This window comes from Euprymna scolopes, chromosome 34 (assembly GCF_053919585.1).
Source record: "Euprymna scolopes isolate OS-2025 chromosome 34, ASM5391958v1, whole genome shotgun sequence".
NCBI lineage: Eukaryota > Metazoa > Mollusca > Cephalopoda > Sepiida > Sepiolidae > Euprymna > Euprymna scolopes.
The window spans coordinates 2,012,647-2,031,442 of record NC_136515.1 but is presented as its reverse complement, the minus strand read 5'-3'; the positions used below and the strand labels follow the sequence as shown (position 1 = coordinate 2,031,442).

Below are 18,796 nucleotides of genomic sequence, written 5' to 3'. Positions count from 1 at the left end.
TACAGAAATTTTTCCTGTTATCAACCTGCCTCATTTTTTAATAGTGTTGTTTTGCAAGCCTCATTTTTTAATAGTGTTGTTTTGCAAGCCTCATTTTTTAATAGTGTTGTTTTGCAAGCCACATTTTTTAATAGTGTTGTTTTGCAAGCCACATTTTTTAATAGTGTTGTTTTGCAAGCCTCATTTTTTAATAGTGTTGTTTTGCAAGCCTCATTTTTTAATAGTGTTGTTTTGCAAGCCACATTTTTTAATAGTGTTGTTTTGCCACATAACCCCTGTAAATTATGCCTCCTTAAAGTTTTCTTACTTGTAGAAAGAGATGGGTTTTTTTTTACATAGGCATCACCACATTATCAAGGCCAAGACGCCACTCAAGGATAAGGGTTAAAGAGTGTACAGTAGAAATTGGACAATATAGTAATCATTAGTAATGAAAATTTGGTAAATTTGATAACTTATATGGAACGGCTCATCAAGAACTTATTTACGTTAGACTTGAACACAACCATATTGTAGTCAGCCGGAAAGCAGGAAAACGGAAGACAATTTCACAGGCGTGCAGTTCTAAGAAAGAAGCTTTGTTCATGGAATCTACGTTTAGGTTTAGGCACAGATAAAGAGTGGGGGGAATTATTGATAGTGTTTACAGCTAGACGAGTGTTTCTTGTGAAAGTTTGGCGAGGGGGGGACCATAGATTGAAGCTCAGTCGAACACTTTCCATGAAAATAACGATACATCAGAGACAAACTCGCAACATCTCTTCTGTGAGATAGAGGTTGAAAGGAAGAGAAAAGGACATCTCCTACGAGGCTACGAAGTCTATTTTGAACTCTATCAAGGCAGGCCAAGTCCTTTCTAGCAGCTCCTGCCCAGATGTGGCAACAGTATTCCATCCTTGGACGTACCTGCCTCTTATATAGATAGAGAATAGCATTAGCAGATGTATTTACAGACAGATTTGTATTTGCAAGGAGCCTCTTGCCCCTCTTCCCCCTTCCTTGAATTTAAGCAAAGTCTCCTCTCATCTTTCTCAGCTTTCGGTCCTGGATATGACCTTAAACTATATCCAGTGGTGAGGCTCCAGCTTGCGGGCTTTGGGGAGTGTGGAGCCACCCTTTTAATGGTTAAATAGAAACAGACTTGAAAACAACAAATATATTCTATTAAAAAATTTTTCTTCAAAATCTGTAGTAGGAGGATTTGCAGATAAAGGATCTGAAAGTTTTTTTTAGATCCAGCTTGCGTGGTAACATCCATATTATGCGTTCTTACCAAATGGATACCAAACGGATGTAAAGAACGCATAACATGGATTTTACCAAGCAAGCTGGACCTAAAAAAACTTTCATATCCTTTTTCTGCAAATCCTCCTGCTACAGGACTTCTGATAAATGTATTATTTTGACTTTGACTTTCCATATCTCATTGACTTTAACAAATAGGGTGCATTCCTTTATAAGTATTTGCTAATATTTTCTCTCCTCTGATGAGATGGTAGACATCGAAACCCTATAGGTTAAGGAGATTAACTTTCTAAAGCATTCTTTGTCTTGCTTAGAATAATAAAAATTCTTTGATATGAAATTCATTTCAATGAGAGTTTTTTGAAATTCATTGAATTACAATTTAATTTATTTGCTCTATCTTGCATATCGAGCAATTCTTGTTTAGATGGGATAACTTATAGAATATTACTGCCAGTAATATTTGTAAACTTTACAATCCCACGTTTCCATAACAACTGATTCTGAAGTGTATATATATATATATATATATATATATATATGTATATATATATATGTATATATATGTATATATATATATGTATATATATATATATATATATGTATATATATATATGTATATATATATATGTATATATATATATGTATATATATATATGTATATATATATATGTATATATATGTATATATATATGTATATATATATATATGTATATATATATATGTATATATAATCACGTTTCTGCTTCACCGAAAGAAGCCAACATAGCAAACAAATAATTCATGACAACTTTGGCTTCTTTCCATTACATCACTTTACGTTGTTTCGTCGGATACGTTTATCTATAAAGTAGATCGCTTTGGATTTCGTTTATATTCGGAAGGATAGAAATGTTACCGGCTCATAAATTAGTGATTTGCGTGAAAGGGCAAACCTAGAATATCAGTTGATATTTATTTATTTGTTTGTTACTCCTGAGAAACGGCGGTTCTATGCAAATGGAACATACACGCTTTTATGCTCAGATCAATTCAAGTTAGATATTTGTCCGTCTTTTTTACTACCATATTTTTTTATCAGCACATAATCTATATGATTATAAAACTCAAATGACCTTGTAATGAGTCTTGTAACCCAACATCCGGTATACGTCTTCCGGTTGCGCATGCGTACATAAACAAATAATCAACCCAACAATAAAATGTTTTTTTTTTGTGTGTGTTTAAATTATCCAAATAAACAACTGATAATACTTACTGCATTCTTTTTACATCGTTAATTTCCGTATTACATTTAAGTTATTTCAACGCAATTTTCTTACAAATAAATCTACTTTAATCCGTTAACAACCATAAGAGCATTTTACAACGGCGATTTACCCAACGCCTTCATTTTTTTTCTTAATTTATTCTCCATTTTCTAACACACCTTTCTTAAAAAAAATATTCATACATTTTCTTCTACACTACCAACATAAATAAATAACCCCGAAAATATGTTTTTTTGATTTGCATTACAAATAAATAATCAACGAGACAATAAAACATATTGTTTTACTGTGTACGTTTTCAGCATTCCAATTGTTTGTTTTTCACGTTTAAATTAAAAGATATATCAAAATTTGAATTTAACTTTAATTATTATGGTATCTGTTCAATGCACATTTATCTATAAGTATGGAAAACCACTTATAATTCAATGGCTGTAAGTTTGTTTGTTTTTTTTTTCAAAAATAAACAATTATAAACAGAACGACTCATAGAAATCTATCTATATTCTTTTTTCATTTTAATATACTTTTATAGAAATGTTTCTGTTATCTCACAAAAAACTATTTTCTTTACGTCACAAGTGTCACGCTTATACATTAATTCCATAGCTAATATAATATACTGACCCAACGGGTTACGGGTAGTCTAGTATATAAATATATCTACTTATATATAAACTGGCAGAGGGAGGGCGTCTGGCGTTGTTGGTCTTAAAATACGATTAATTAAAAATTTAAAAACAAAACGAGAAGCAAAAACAGAAGCAAAATTATGTAAGCCAAAAAAAAAAAAAAAATGCCACGTGGTGAATGTGAAGTTACAGAACTTAAGTTCATAAGCGATCACCAACACGTTATCAATAGAATCATGACGACACAGATGTTATGACATTAACAATTTAGCTTTTTAAAATGAAATGAATCAACTGTACGCGCATGCGCAATCAACAAACAGCATCGAAACCAAGGTTTTCACCTGATCACCTCCCCTTCAAACAAAACATTTCTGTATGAAATAATTGACAGTTTTTTTCTAATTTTCTATGTTATGTGTCCGAGAGATTGATCTTTCTAATGATACCAGATTCATACTTGTTGGATGAGGATAACAAATGTTTTTAGCAGACATACAAACACACAAACACCCAGAGACGGCTGAGATTTATATTATAGACTAGCGGGGGATACCCGGCGATGCCCGGGTGTTTTGGGGTAAATCAAAACTCCGGGAGGGGGGGGGTTAAATAATAAAAAAAAATGTTTTGGTAGGTGAGTATGAGGATCGAACCCGTACCCTTGAGTTGGAAATTAATGTGTGAAAAAAAAACAAAAAACGTGCAAGGTTAACCATTGGGCCACCGCGACATACAACATAGAAAGGCTTGAATTTATTTATTTAACTATAAAAACAGGCGTGCGCAATAAAAGTTAACTCTGCTGCTTCCATTTGATCTAATTAAGAAGGTCAAATAGAAGTCACACAGCGTTTGGATTTGTTTACCAAAATTTGACTGTTTTTTCCCCCATAAGATGTTGCCTTTTATATATATATAGAAGACATTTTGGACGAATTATAGAATAAGGACCCCGGAAGCTGAGAAACTCAAATGAAACACTTTTCAATCGACACAAGTTGACTGCCAACGCACGTGGGATTATTTTTATTTTGAATTATTTTATCAAGTAAAAATTCCACGCAAAGGTAAATGAAAAACCTTCACATTTGCTAGAATGTTTTTTAAAATCAAGTAAAAAATGGAATTTTTGCTTACATACTATTCATATCAGGTTGAAATGGGTTTAACTTTTAAAAAAATTGTTAACGATTGTTTTGATAATAAAAAAAAGAAAAGTCCCGCACCCTACATAAAAAATATATTTCCCTCCAGTTTTCTTAAAATATTGCCTATATAATGTGTACGTTTTGTTAACAAATAACACGTACGTTAGCAGTCAACCACTAACCAGTCTCGATTGGAAAGTGTCCTTTTTTTTCTTTACTCATGTTCATCCCTTACGGTCACTTGGACGAAGGGGCTAATATTTGGGGTCATGTCTAGGAAAGATTAACAAGATATTTGTTTAAACTTCCGCATATCAGTACAGCCAGGGAAGCAGGCAGCAGGAAGGGAATTCCAAAGTTTAGCTGTCCGAGGGAAGAAACTATTTGAATAGAAAGCTTTCTAGCATGTAAGGACATCAACAGTGAAGGGGTGAGATTTTGTTGTTAAGCGGGTTTGTCGGGGATAGGTATGTTGAGGGGATACAAGTGAAACGAGTTCATCAGAACATTCTATTAAAATATTTGTAAAACAGGCACAGTGATGCAACATTGTGATGATGGGACAGGGGCTGGAGCTTAGTGGATAAAGTGGGACCAATTAGATTGACAACTCTTTTTGGGGCCCTATCTAAGAGGGAGAGACTAGTGGTAGATGCATCAGCCCAGATGTGGCAACAATACTCCATGCATGCATTTTCTATTTGAGTCTCTCGGTTTCCAGGGTCCTTATTCCATACTTCGTCTGGCGTGTGTGTGTGTGTGTGTGTGTGTGTGTGTGTGTGTGAATTTGTTTCCTATGGACTCCGAAGCAGCTGGGCTTATTTTTTTTTAAACTTTACATAAATGTACTTTATGTGCCTGGGAGTGTTCTTAAATAGGTTTTGTATCAGAATACATCAATAAGTATTGAAAATCGATAATAAAAATTCCCATTAAAAAAGGTAGTCCGATTTTGACCAAAGTAAACACTTTTATACAACCTAACATCACAAGTGCATCTGAAAAGTTTCATTACCACACAAGCAGAAGGTTCTGGCATATAAAATCAACAGTAGGTATTTTGATAAGACAGGGGCGCGTTCGAAATGAACGTTTCTGTTTAGAGCACAATTGAAACATGATACTTGACAGTTGGATCTTAAACTTTAATTAAAGCCACTATATAACAATTATTTCATAAAGTTAACAGTAGGTTCTCTACAGTGCAATGTACGCTACAATGTATTGTGGATTAAATCACTGCGGGGAGGCATATGAGCTTCCTCCAGGTGCACTATGATAGGTTCTCGAATGGAGCAAGCTATCAATTGATTTGATTGAAAAAATGGGTGATTTCATCGATTGCGATAGAAATAAAATTATTGGTATTTCCTGATCCTCATTCTATACCGGGCAACGTCACGTCTCCTTGCTAGTATATATATATATATATATATATATATATATATATATATATATATAACTTTATTAAACATTTCAGAAGTATTAACTTAATTCAGATTTATAGTGTTTTATTGCCGCGTCTTACACGTGTTTCATTGAATAACATGAGTATATCAAACAAATCATCAGATATTTACATGAGATTCTAAGGAAAAATATACTTTTTTTTCCCCCCTTGGATTGAAATTCCGTCCGTGTTTGTTTACAATATCACGTCAGCTGATATATGGGTTTGACGATGAATCTCTTCGAAAAGTCACTTCTGATTAATATTTAGTTTTAAAATATGCAAACAAATGATTTGTGACGATTTTAAATGGTACTCCTACTTTTAGAATAAATTAAATTCATTAATAAGAAAAACATGAAATAAAATGGTGAGGTACATCCGGGCTTGAACACGGGAGCATTCGATCTGTAGTCGAATGCTCTACCAGTAAACCTATATGACCACCAGATTATAATAAATCTGTTTTCTTTTTAAGAAGTAATGATTTGCTAAAGTTTTATCATCTCCCTTGGTCGGTGTAACGTAAAATATTCCCCTGTAAAAATTTTTTTTTTTTATCTATAAGAGAGAATGGAGCGATCAATCAATCAATTCTATTGAAAAAAAAAAGAATGGGCGATTTTATTGATTGTGATGGCAATAAAATTATTGGAAGTATGGAACATTCGTTGATCCTCGTTCTATACCGGGCAGCGTCGGGTCTCCTTCCTAGTATATATATATATATATATATATATATATATATATATATATATATATATATATATATATATATATATATATATATATATATAACTTTATTAAACATTCCAAAGTCACATTTAAGTATTCACTTAATTCACATTCATAGTTTTATTGCTGCGTCTTACAGGTAGAAAAAACAATATGATCCATTATAATCTCTATTCGTTTAATATTATTTGTTTAAATATTTGAGTGTAATATATAAACTACCCCTCCTGATTTCTGGCTTTGGGGCTATGTAAAGGATAGCGTTTATGGCAAGAAGCCTGATACAATAGCGTCTTTAAAGTTATTTATTGAAGAGGAGATTGCGCGGATATCAGCTGACATGATTACACGTGTTACACAATCAGTGGTTAATCGCTTCCAGCAATTGATAGAGAGAAATGGACGACAATTAACAAAATAAACATATTTCATGTTTGTTTCATTTTATATTTCAATGTATGGTACTTAAATATACGTATATTGCTAATATCGTTTTTCTTTAAAATGTTACCTGACTTTTTGACCACCCTGTATATGACCAACAGATTATAATAAATCTGTTTTTTTTTTTTTAAGAAGTAATGATTTGCTAAAGTTTTATCATCTCCCTTGGTCGGTGTAACGTAAAATATTCCCCTGTAAAAATTTTTTTTTTTTTTTATCTATAAGAGAGAATGGAGCGATCAATCAATCAATTCTATTGAAAAAAAAAAGAATGGGCGATTTTATTGATTGTGATGGCAATAAAATTATTGGAAGTATGGAACATTCGTTGATCCTCGTTCTATACCGGGCAGCGTCGGGTCTCCTTCCTAGTATATATATATATATATATATATATATATATATATATATATATATATATATATATATATAACTTTATTAAACATTCCAAAGTCACATTTAAGTATTCACTTAATTCACATTCATAGTTTTATTGCTGCGTCTTACAGGTAGAAAAAACAATATGATCCATTATAATCTCTATTCGTTTAATATTATTTGTTTAAATATTTGAGTGTAATATATAAACTACCCCTCCTGATTTCTGGCTTTGGGGCTATGTAAAGGATAGCGTTTATGGCAAGAAGCCTGATACAATAGCGTCTTTAAAGTTATTTATTGAAGAGGAGATTGCGCGGATATCAGCTGACATGATTACACGTGTTACACAATCAGTGGTTAATCGCTTCCAGCAATTGATAGAGAGAAATGGACGACAATTAACAAAATAAACATATTTCATGTTTGTTTCATTTTATATTTCAATGTATGGTACTTAAATATACGTATATTGCTAATATCGTTTTTCTTTAAAATGTTACCTGACTTTTTGACCACCCTGTATATGACCAACAGATTATAATAAATCTGTTTTTTTTTTTTTAAGAAGTAATGATTTGCTAAAGTTTTATCATCTCCCTTGGTCGGTGTAACGTAAAATATTCCCCTGTAAAAATTATTATTTTTTTATCTATAAGAGAGAATGGAGCGATCAATCAATCAATTCTATTGAAAAAAAAAAAAAATGGGCGATTTTATTGATTGTGATGGCAATAAAATTATTGGAAGTGTGGAACATTCGTTGATCCTCGTTCTATACCGGGCAGCGTCGGGTCTCCTTGCTAGTATATATATATATATATATATATATATATATATATATATATATATATATATATATATATATATATATAATATAAAATAAAAATTATAACACGGAAATTACATAATTGTCGATGCAATAATTTATTTCAACCTTATGGTATTTTCAAGCATCTAAATCAGACAATTACATTTTTGATAATTGTCTGATTTAGATGCTTGAAAATACCATAAGGTTGAAATAAATTATTGCATCGACAATTATGTAATTTCCGTGTTATATTTTTATGTTATTGCTCTGTTTACCACATTGAGCTCTCATACCCGGATTTCCTCCTGGAATTATTCCATTATAACACTATATATATATATATATATATATATATATATATATATATATATATATATATAACTTTATTAAACATTCCAAAGTCACATAAGTATTCACTTAATTCACATTCATAGTTTTATTGCTGCGTCTTACACGTGTTTCATTGGACGACATGAATATACCAAACAGATCATCAGAGGCTTACATGAGTTCCATAGTAAAAAATATAAAGCCCCCCCCCCTCGTGGATTGAAAAAGATAAGTAATGTTAGAATGAATTAAAAGAAATCACAAAAGAAAAAAAAAAAAACCATAAAAACCAAATGAGACGTCTTATTTATTATAGAAAAATAGTGGAATCTTCCGGATGTGAAAAATGTATACATTAATTCAGAATATATATATATATATATATAGGTACTAGTGCACTTATTGATCCATGCTGAAATAGTAACGTTATTATTTAAAAAGCCATTCTTAACATGAGGAGGGGAGGGTGTTTTATAACTATTCTATACTTTAACCTTACAACTGAATAAAAAAAAAACATATAAAACTTTAATTAAACTTGGAAATACGATTTAAAAAATAGCGCGGATCAGTAAGTGCACTAGTACCTATATATATATATATATATATATATAAATGGTAATTAGTAAAAACCTGAAGAAAGTGCTCAATACTATTGCAGAGCAAATATTTATATATTTTTTTATTTGATTACCGTTTTATCTGCTTAGTTACACATGTTTCGGTTACCGAATCGTATTAACGATCCAGCAACTGCGTTCTCCTTATAACAAATATACGTTTATAAAGTAATATATTCAATAAGGCTATCTCACAATTGCAACTCTTAGTAGTAATTCTTACTAGTGTTTTTAATTTTGACTAAAATAAGTTTTTTTTTATTTATTATTTTTGATTTTAACGTTTTGTTACTAGCATTCAACGAATTATTTCATCCACTATTTTTAGAGTGTATTATTATTATATTTTTATAGTTTCTTTATTATTTTTTATCCCTTTTTTCACCCCCCCCCCCCAATAATATAAATACGTAAAATCTGGTGATGTTGATAGCTCCGTATGAATTCAAACATGGCGTTAAGAATTGGCCTATTTCAGTCGTGGTCTATGAATTAAACTTCTTTTCTTTTTTTCTGCATATCGGTATGTCTTCAGTGTTTTATCTATAACAAGTGGATGTTTTTACTGTTTGGGCAGACCTGAACAAGAATCATCCCCATCCATAAATTTTTATAGCATGTTTGAGTTTGTTTTACTATACACATAAATTCGAAAAAGTTGTCAAAAAAAACAAAACAAATATATAACAAATAAATGTTATCAAAGGCAAGATAAGTTACTTTTCTACCTAACTGGATATGGTTTAGTGTTTTTATTTAATGTAACATGTTTATTGAGCTCGAAAAACATACAGTATTTACCGATGTATTTGAAAAATGCAAATAGTGGCATGCTTGCTGTTGAACACGGTATGTTTGGAAAAATGTGTTTAAACAAAAAAATTAGACAAAATACTGTTAGAAACTCACTCAATATATGTTACCGTGACATAGGCTGACACATAATCGGTGGATTTCTAACAGTATTTTGTATAATTTGTTTGTTTCAACTCATTTTCCCAAACTTACCGTGTTCAACAGCGAGCATGCCGCCATTTTTCTTATTGTATGATTTTTCGGGTTTGTTTTACTATACACATAGATTCGAAAAAGTTGTCAAAAAACAAATATATAACAAATAAATATTATCAAAGGCAAGATAAGTTATTTTTCTACCAAACTGGACATATTATTTTTTTGTTTTTATTCAATGTAACGTTTATTCAGCTCGAAAAGCATACAGTGTTTACCGATATATTGGAAAATTCAAAATGGCGCCCAACTCTCTTTAACAGGATAAGTTCGGGAAAAGGTGATATAAATAATAAACTAGACAAAATACTGTTAGAAATTCGCTCAATATATGTTACCGTGACATAAGTTGACATATATTCGGTGGTTTTTTAATAGTATTTTGTCTGGTTCATTATTTATAACACCTTTTCCCAAACTTACCGTGTTAAAGAGAGAGTCGGGCGCCATTTTGAATTTTCCAATACATCAGTAAACACTGCATGTTTTTCGAGCTGAATAAATATGTTACATTGAATAAAAACACGAAAAATATATCCAGTTTGGTAGAAAAGTAACTTATCTTGCCTTTGATAACATTTATTTGTTTTTTTTTTGACAACTTTTCCGAATCTATGTGTACAGTAATACAAACCCGATTTTTCGAAAGATTCTACGTTTTAAAGTGAATAAAACCACTAAAAACTTTTCCAGATAGGTAGAAGAGTAACTTATCTTGTCTTTTATAACATTTATTTGTTATACATTTGTTTTTGATCACTTTTTCGAATCTATATGCACAGTAATATAAACTGCAGAATAACGGTTAAACTTATAGGGGGAAGTGATTCTCGTTCAGGTCCGCCACTATTTTTTTTACTGGATTTTGAATTATGTCGTTTAAACCTTTCCAATTCATTTTAACATTACTTCTCTATTCTTGAACCAAGCAAAAAAAAAAAAAAAAAAAAACCTAAAAAACTGTACATTTTATTCTTTAATGTACTAATGTAAAGTCCAAGGTACTTCCAAAGATGGAGTACTGTTGCCACATTTGGTCAGGAGCAGCTAGAAAGACTTATTCTGCATTGACAGAGTTCAAAATAGACTTCGTAGCCTAGTAGGGGATGCCTTTTTCTCTTCCTTGCAACCTCTTTCTCACAGAAGAGACGTTGCAAGCCTTTCCCTGCTTTATCATTATTTTCATGGCAAGTGCTCGCCTGAGCTCCAATCTACAGTTCCCCCTCGCCAAACTTTCACGAGAAACACTCGTCTAGCTGAAACCACTATCAATAATTTCCCCCACTCTTTATCCGTGCCTAAACCTAAACGTAGATTCCATGAACACAGTTTCTTTCTTAGAACTGCACATGCAATATGCTCGTGTTCAAGTCCAATGTAAACAAGTTCTTGATGAGCCGTGTCATTTAAATAATCCAATTTGCCAAATTTCCACTACTAACAATCACTAGGTTATTGTCCTATTGACCACTGTACACGTATTAACCCTTATCCTCGAGTGGCCTCTGGGCCTTGATAAGTGGTAATTCCTTTGTAAAAAAAAAAAAGTCTCTGATGATTTATTTGGTTTATGCCATCCGATGAAACATGTGTAAGACGTAGTAATTTAAACAATATGAATGTGAATTAAATGTATATTCCTGTGATTTTGAAATGTTTAAATATACATATAAAAAACTCGGCACTTCTGTATGTCAGTAATATGAGACGAATGTGTGTATTATAGTTTCAAGAACCACCGATAAATGTCGCTTATCGGCCAAAGAAACAGGGGTCGATAACTCTTCGTTTTCTAAAAACGAGTGTAAATTAAAATTATATTTTGATACATTTTAATACAATCTTTCTGTACACACACACACACACAAAAATATATTCTTAAACCTCTATAAATGTTTCATGTTTTTAAAATTATATTTTGATACATTTTAATACAATCTTTCTGTACACACACACACACACAAAAATATATTCTTAAACCTCTATAAATGCTTCATGTTTTTAAAATTATATTTTGATACATTTTAATACAATCTTTCTGTACACACACACACACACAAAAATATATTCTTAAACCTCTATAAATGCTTCATGTTTTTAAAATTATATTTTGATACATTTTAATACAATCTTTCTGTACACACACACACAAAAAAAATATTCTTAAACCTCTATAAATGTTTCATGTTTTTAAAATTATATTTTGATACATTTTAATACAATCTTTCTGTACACACACACACACACAAAAATATATTCTTAAACCTCTATAAATGCTTCATGTTTTTAAAATTATATTTTGATACATTTTAATACAATCTTTCTGTACACACACAAAAATATATTCTTAAACCTCTATAAATGCTTCATGTTTTTAAAATTATATTTTGCTACATTTTTATACAACCTTACCATAAACAAAAAATTCTAAAAATAATCTACAACTGTTTCATGTTTTTATTCTATTATTTGAATTTCAGTTGAATCACTCATTGAAAAGAAATTATACCCATTAAAATTATATTTTGATACACTTTTATTATTTAAAAAGCCATTCTTAACATGGGGAGGGTGTTTTGTACCTATTCTCTACTTTAACCGTACAATTGAATAAAAAAAGCATTAAACATTAATTAAACTTAGAAATACGATTTAAAATATAGCGCGGATCATAAGTGCACTAGCACCCATTTTTTTTATTAATAAATGTTTAGTAATTATTTTTCTTTTAATGTTCATAAACAGTAAAAACGTCGTCATTTAAAAAGAAAATGCTATTTAAAAAAGAAAAGAAAAAGTCGATAAAAGTGACACATAAACAGTAAAACAAAAAGGTCGATAAAAGTGATTAAAAACAAAGGCGATAAAAGTGAGATATTATTAATAAATGTGTAGTAATTTCTTTTATTTCAATATTCATAAACAGTAAAACTTATAAAAAGTCGATAAAAATTCATGATCGTTTAGTTACTATGGCAAGTAAAACATGTCCTTTGCTCATGCGTAGGGAGAAGTCAGTGTTTTTTTATGGGGTTCGGCAGGGAACTCAAATCGCGACCAGTACCCATTAAAATTATATTTTGATACACTTTTTGGTGCTAATGCACTTACTGATCCGCGCTATTTTTTAAATCGTATTTCCAAATTTAATTAAAGTTTTATGATATGTTTTTTTATTCAGTTGTAAGGTTAAAGTATAGAATAGGTACAAAACACCCTCCTCTCCCCATGTTAAGAATGGCTTGTTAAATAATAACATTATTTCAGCAGGGATCAATAAGTGCATGAGTACCTCGTAAACACTTGTTTATATTTGAGATTCACTTAATGGCCGCTAGACATCATTTAAAAAAAAAAAATTATGCCTGTATCAGATTTTAAGGTTCAAAATCAGAATTTTGAATGTGTTTTATTTTTCGTCTTTTGCGTTTTGAAGTGTGAAATTTGTTGAATATGTTTATAATTATCTTTCAGATTAGCAAACAAAAAAATATTTTTATTATTTATTTTGCAAAAAACACTAGTTCTAAACCTTTGAAAAATAAATTAGCAATTTTCTTTTAGAAAGCCCAATATTGCTAATATACCATTAAATAGGAAATGCTTTGAAGAATTGATACTAAAAAAGGAAAAATCGATAAATAACTGCGCATTTTGCTAAAAATACGATAATTTCTTTCGGCAATTTCTTGTTTATTCGCCTATGGTGACCCAACCGTGATACTAGCATTCACAAAAATGGCCACCCATCTGGTTCTGGTCAGTCTTATTGTTGCTTAACTTCAGGGGTTATGTAGACAGCAAATATATATCTAGTCAGGAACTATGAGTACCGTGTCAAAAAACTAAAAGTACTTTAACATATGCCAACCTTCGGAGTTGATGATGAACATGCAAGAACATAATTTTAGTCACGGAAGTAGGACACATAAAATTTGTCTGCGTAATTTCGTAGAGACCGCAGAGGTAAATTTTTTTTTTAATCTTTTACCCCTTAGCATTTATTATTTTGGTCTCAAATCAAAGTAAAAAGTTTTACCCATGTCCAAGTTACCTACATCAAAAATTTCAAGTGTTTAGACCAAAAATTGGCGGAGGAATTTGGTAGAATCTGCAAATGTCAACTCTTTCAACCTTGACCTTTTTTGGCAGCTAAATTTTCACCCCAAAACTGATTAAAATGCTTACCGCATGGCTGAATACCCGTTATGTATAAATTTGAAATGTTTAGACCCAAAATTGGCTGAGTAGTTTGCTAGACACCGCAAAGGTAAAATCTTTTGAACTTTGACCCCTTGGTAGCTTAAATTTTCGACCTAAACCGATTAAAAAGCTTGCCCTATCTCTGAATACCCTTTATATAAAATTTCGAATGTTTAGACCAAAACTTGGCTGAATAATTTGGTAGAGACCAAAGAGGTCAAATTTTACAAAATTTTGACCCCAATTTTGACCCCTTAACATTTATTTTTTGGGGCTCAAATCAAATTATAAAGTTTGATCCATGTCCAAGTAACCTACATTTAAAATTTCAAGTGTTTAGACCCAAAATTGGCAGAGGAGTTTGGTATAGTTTTCAAAGGTCAAATCGTTGAACTTTGACCCCTTGACAGCCAAATTTCTGGCTGAAAATCAATTAAAAAGATTTTCCTAAATCTCAATACTCCTTATGTCAGATCTCGAGTCGCTAGACCGAAAATTGACAGAGTTATTGTGTAGGGAAATATACACAGGCACACACACACACACATTTTCATTTTTATAGATATACTAGCAGGGGTGCCCGGCGTTGCTCGGGTGTTTGGAGGTGTATGCTGTGCAAAAAAAGCAAAAAAACAAAAAAAAATGGTTAATTTTTTAAAACTTTGACCCCTATTATGACCCCTTAAAATTTATAGTTTCGGGCTCAAATCACTTTATTAAGTTAGATCCAGGTTCAAGGAACCTATATCTAAAATTTCAAGTGTCTAGACCCAAAATTGTCGGAGGAGTTTGGTAGAGTTCTTAAAGGTCAAATCGTTGAAATTTGACCCCTTAACAGCCAAATTTCTGGCTGACACCCGTCACATCGATTTTCCCAAATCTCAGTACCCGGTATTTCAAATTTCGAGTCTATAGACTAAAAATTGACAGAGTTATTGCATAGGGAAATGTACACAGACAGACAGACAGACAGACACGTTCACTTTTATAGATATATAGATAGATAGATAGATAGATTATTGGAATTTTTATTTTAAAATATATTTTTTATTTTTTATAACTTTTTTTTTTTTTTTTACTCCAGGCAAGGTATATTGCTACTCTGAACATAAGCGGCTACTATTTAAGACCTTGTCTAACAGCTGAAGGTGGAAAGTGCGGGGAGTTAAGCAGCGAGTTGTTTGTTCACATTACATTTAAACTTCTGTTGTCAATACAGTCAGGGAAGCAGAAAGGGGTTTCTAAAATTTAGCAGTCTGAAGGAATAAACAATTAGAGTAAAAGACCTCAATGGTGAAGGGGTGGGGTTCTGCTGCTTGTCGGGTTAAGTATGTACGTCGAGGGAGTTATGTCTGTGTGCCTGTCTGTCATCAGAGCACATTTCATTAAAGCACTTGTAAAACAGGCACAGGGAAGTAACATTACAGCGATGAGACAGAGGTTGAAGCTTAGTTGATAGTGTGGGACATATTAGATTTGAGACTTTTGGGATCCTGTCTAAGAGAGAGAAACTAGTGGTAAGATGGACCAGTTCAGATGTGGCAACAATACTCCGTGCACGGGTGAATTGTGATTGTAAAGATATGGGGTACTCTACAGGGTGAGTAATTTTCTAGCAAGGTAGAGGGAGCCCAACTTTGCAGATGGCTTGGTAATGTCCTCTATGTATTTGTTCGAATTCATGTTATCTGTGAATGTTAGGCCAGGGAGTTTGAAAGATGGATTTAAGACAAATGAGAAGAAGGTACACTTTGCTAAGAAACCCTTATCCTCGAGTGGCCTCTGGGCCTTGATAGGTGGTGATGCCTATGTAAAAAAAAAAAAAAAAAAAAAAAATTTGTAAAGGTCTTATTTTATCATTTTTTTTTTTTTTTTTTTGTACTTACCGTGTTTTCAGATCGAGCTTTCTCCACAACTTTTAAAAATTCATCGACTTGTTCCAAAGTGGGTGGACTGAAATCTTTAATTTTGATTTGTGACCAAACGAGTTTATCTGAGGAAGAAAAAAGAAAAATGTCAGAGGTTATTTGCACAATTTGTTGCTTGATATGCATATAAAAAAAAAAAAACGCATATAGACAAATCTGTGCATATATATATATATATATATATATATATATATATATATATATATATATATATATATATATATGTAGTTTGCTTGAAGCATTGTGTGGGATAGGTGTGTAAAAGAGAATTAGAAGGCTGTCACAATGCGAGGAATGAATTATAGTCGCTGTTGGTAAGAGGAGACGAGAACAAGTGGCGATTTACAAATCAATAAGTACATACATATATATATATTTTTTTTATATATATATATATTTATTCAGTTGTATGGTAAAATGTCTTACTTGTAAGCTTATGCGACGTATTCCATTATTAATTTCGGAAAAATTTTCCCTTTTTAAATTGTGTGCGTAACAGGTCGATTCAAAGCATGCTGGATCCAGCATGCTTTGAATCGACCTGTTACGCACACCCTGAAGACGTAATCTCCCAACGCGGGTGATTATAGAAACATGTATGCACATATGTAGCCATTGTTTGTATAAATAAATTTAATATACCTGCTCTGTTCACTCATTGAGCACTCTTTGGTAGACACATGTTGTTTCATTGGATGTACTTCTAGGAAACTAAACTCTATATATATATATATATATATATATATATATATATAATATGAATATCAATATACACACACACACAAAAAAAAAAAAATTATAGAAGTATAAATATATATAGTCTTGGAAGTTCCTTTAAAACTAAAAAAAAAAAAAAAAAAAAACACCACCAAAAATAGTAATTGTCTGTATTTTTGAGATGAGGTATTTTTCATTGATTGAGATTGTCGGACTGATTTCCTCATCTTGGTTGTTATTGTCACAATGTTTTGGCCGTTTTGCCCTCCGGCCTTCGTCAGATGTTTTGTATCGAACTGGGGAAACAACAAACAGTTCTCCAGTTCGATACAAAACACCTGACGAAGGCCGGAGGGCAAAATGGCCAAAACGTTGTGACAATAACAACCAAGATGAGGAAGTCAGTCCGACAATCTCAATCAACCACCAAAAATAAAATAAAATGTCCTCCATTGGAACATTATTTTGTCAGAGTATTGGCTGAAGAGAGCTTGATATGGGGTATCTGAAACAGTCTCTGATTATCAGGCTTGAAACCGACGGTATCGATGACTTATGGCATCTAAACTTTCTGTAAACAAAACATAAATAATATGCACTTATTTCTGGATTTTTCCTTACAATAGAGCACTCTGCTGGAATCCTTTTTCCAAAAAAATATAACTATTATTAAATATTATTTTAAGCTAGCGGAAAAAAGAAAAAATAACAGCGTTTCGAAGTTGTTAATATCGCTAAAAAAAAATGCCAACAACAAATAGTGTGTGAGGACACTTCTCAACCTATATACTAAACGAATTTTTGATCTACAGACTTGAAATTTGGTATATAGGTTATTCAGACATGTGAAAATTTTTTTAATCTGTTTTCATCCGGAAAAAAAAGGGCTTCTAAGGGGTCTAAATTGAAAAATTGGTGTGTGAGAGACCACCAGATTTTTTATCTGTTTCCAACTGTTTCACGACTGTGCATGCGCGGTTATGAAATATTATAGCTTATGTTCAGTATGAGTTGGTGTAAACACTGCTTAAAAGGGTACTAGTGCAGAGAGTGATCCGGACGTAAATAATAACGTTATTATTTAAAAAGCCATTCTTAACATGGGGAGGGTGTTTTGCACCTATTCTATACTTCAACCTTACAATTGAATAAAAAAAAATGGTTGGTCACATTCAATGCTGCTAAGACTAAGCTTGTTTCCTTCAATAACTACAAGAAACCTTCTCTACCACCAATAGCAATGGCCAAGAACACATTGCCTGAAAGTACTTCTTTTAAACTCCTCGGCCTAACGTTTACAGGGAATATGAACTGGAATAGATACATTGCGACCATTGCCAAGGCTGCTGCAAGGAAGGTTGGCTCCCTCTACCGTGCTAGAAAACTACTTACACCTGACAGTATCCTATACCTCTATAAGGCAACCATTCGCCCATGTATGGAGTACTGTTGTCACATCTGGGCCGGTGCATCTGCTGCTTGTCTCTCGCTCCTGGATAGGGTTCAAAAGAGAGTCGGCAACCTGATAGGTCCTGAACTGTCATCTAGGCTTCAGCCTCTGTCCCATCGACGAGATGTTGCATCCCTCTGCCTGTTCTACGAATACTTTAATGGTGAATGCTCTGACGAACTGCAAACACTTGTACCTCCCCAACGTAACTACCCCCGACAAACCCGACAAGCTACTAAGTCTCATCCCTTTACAGTAGAGATCCCTAGGTGCAAGAAAGCCTTTTACTCCAATAGTTTCTTCCTCAGAACTGCTGGTCTTTGGAACTCCCTTCCGGGATTCTGCTTTCCCAACTGCAATGATATGCAGAAGTTCAAGTGTAATGTTAACAAATATCTTTCTACTCTTCTCCCTTCA

General features: G+C 32.2%; 2 protein-coding genes across 5 annotated transcripts in view; one reads left to right on the top strand and one right to left on the bottom strand.

Moving 5' to 3' along the window:
• LOC145259076 (dimethyladenosine transferase 1, mitochondrial-like) overlaps window positions 1-18,796 on the top strand; it is a 248,508-nt gene that overhangs the window by 39,740 nt on the left and 189,972 nt on the right. The gene's annotated exons all lie outside the window — the stretch shown is intronic.
• The window catches only part of LOC145259077 (dual specificity protein phosphatase 23-like), a 152,417-nt gene that overhangs the window by 36,589 nt on the left and 97,032 nt on the right, over window positions 1-18,796 (bottom strand). For all 4 annotated transcript variants that reach the window (XM_080116711.1, XM_080116713.1, XM_080116710.1 and 1 more), the window contains one exon: window positions 16,171-16,277. In XM_080116711.1, coding sequence (XP_079972837.1) covers window positions 16,171-16,277 — 107 coding nt within the window. The remainder of the gene's footprint in view (window positions 1-16,170; window positions 16,278-18,796) is intronic.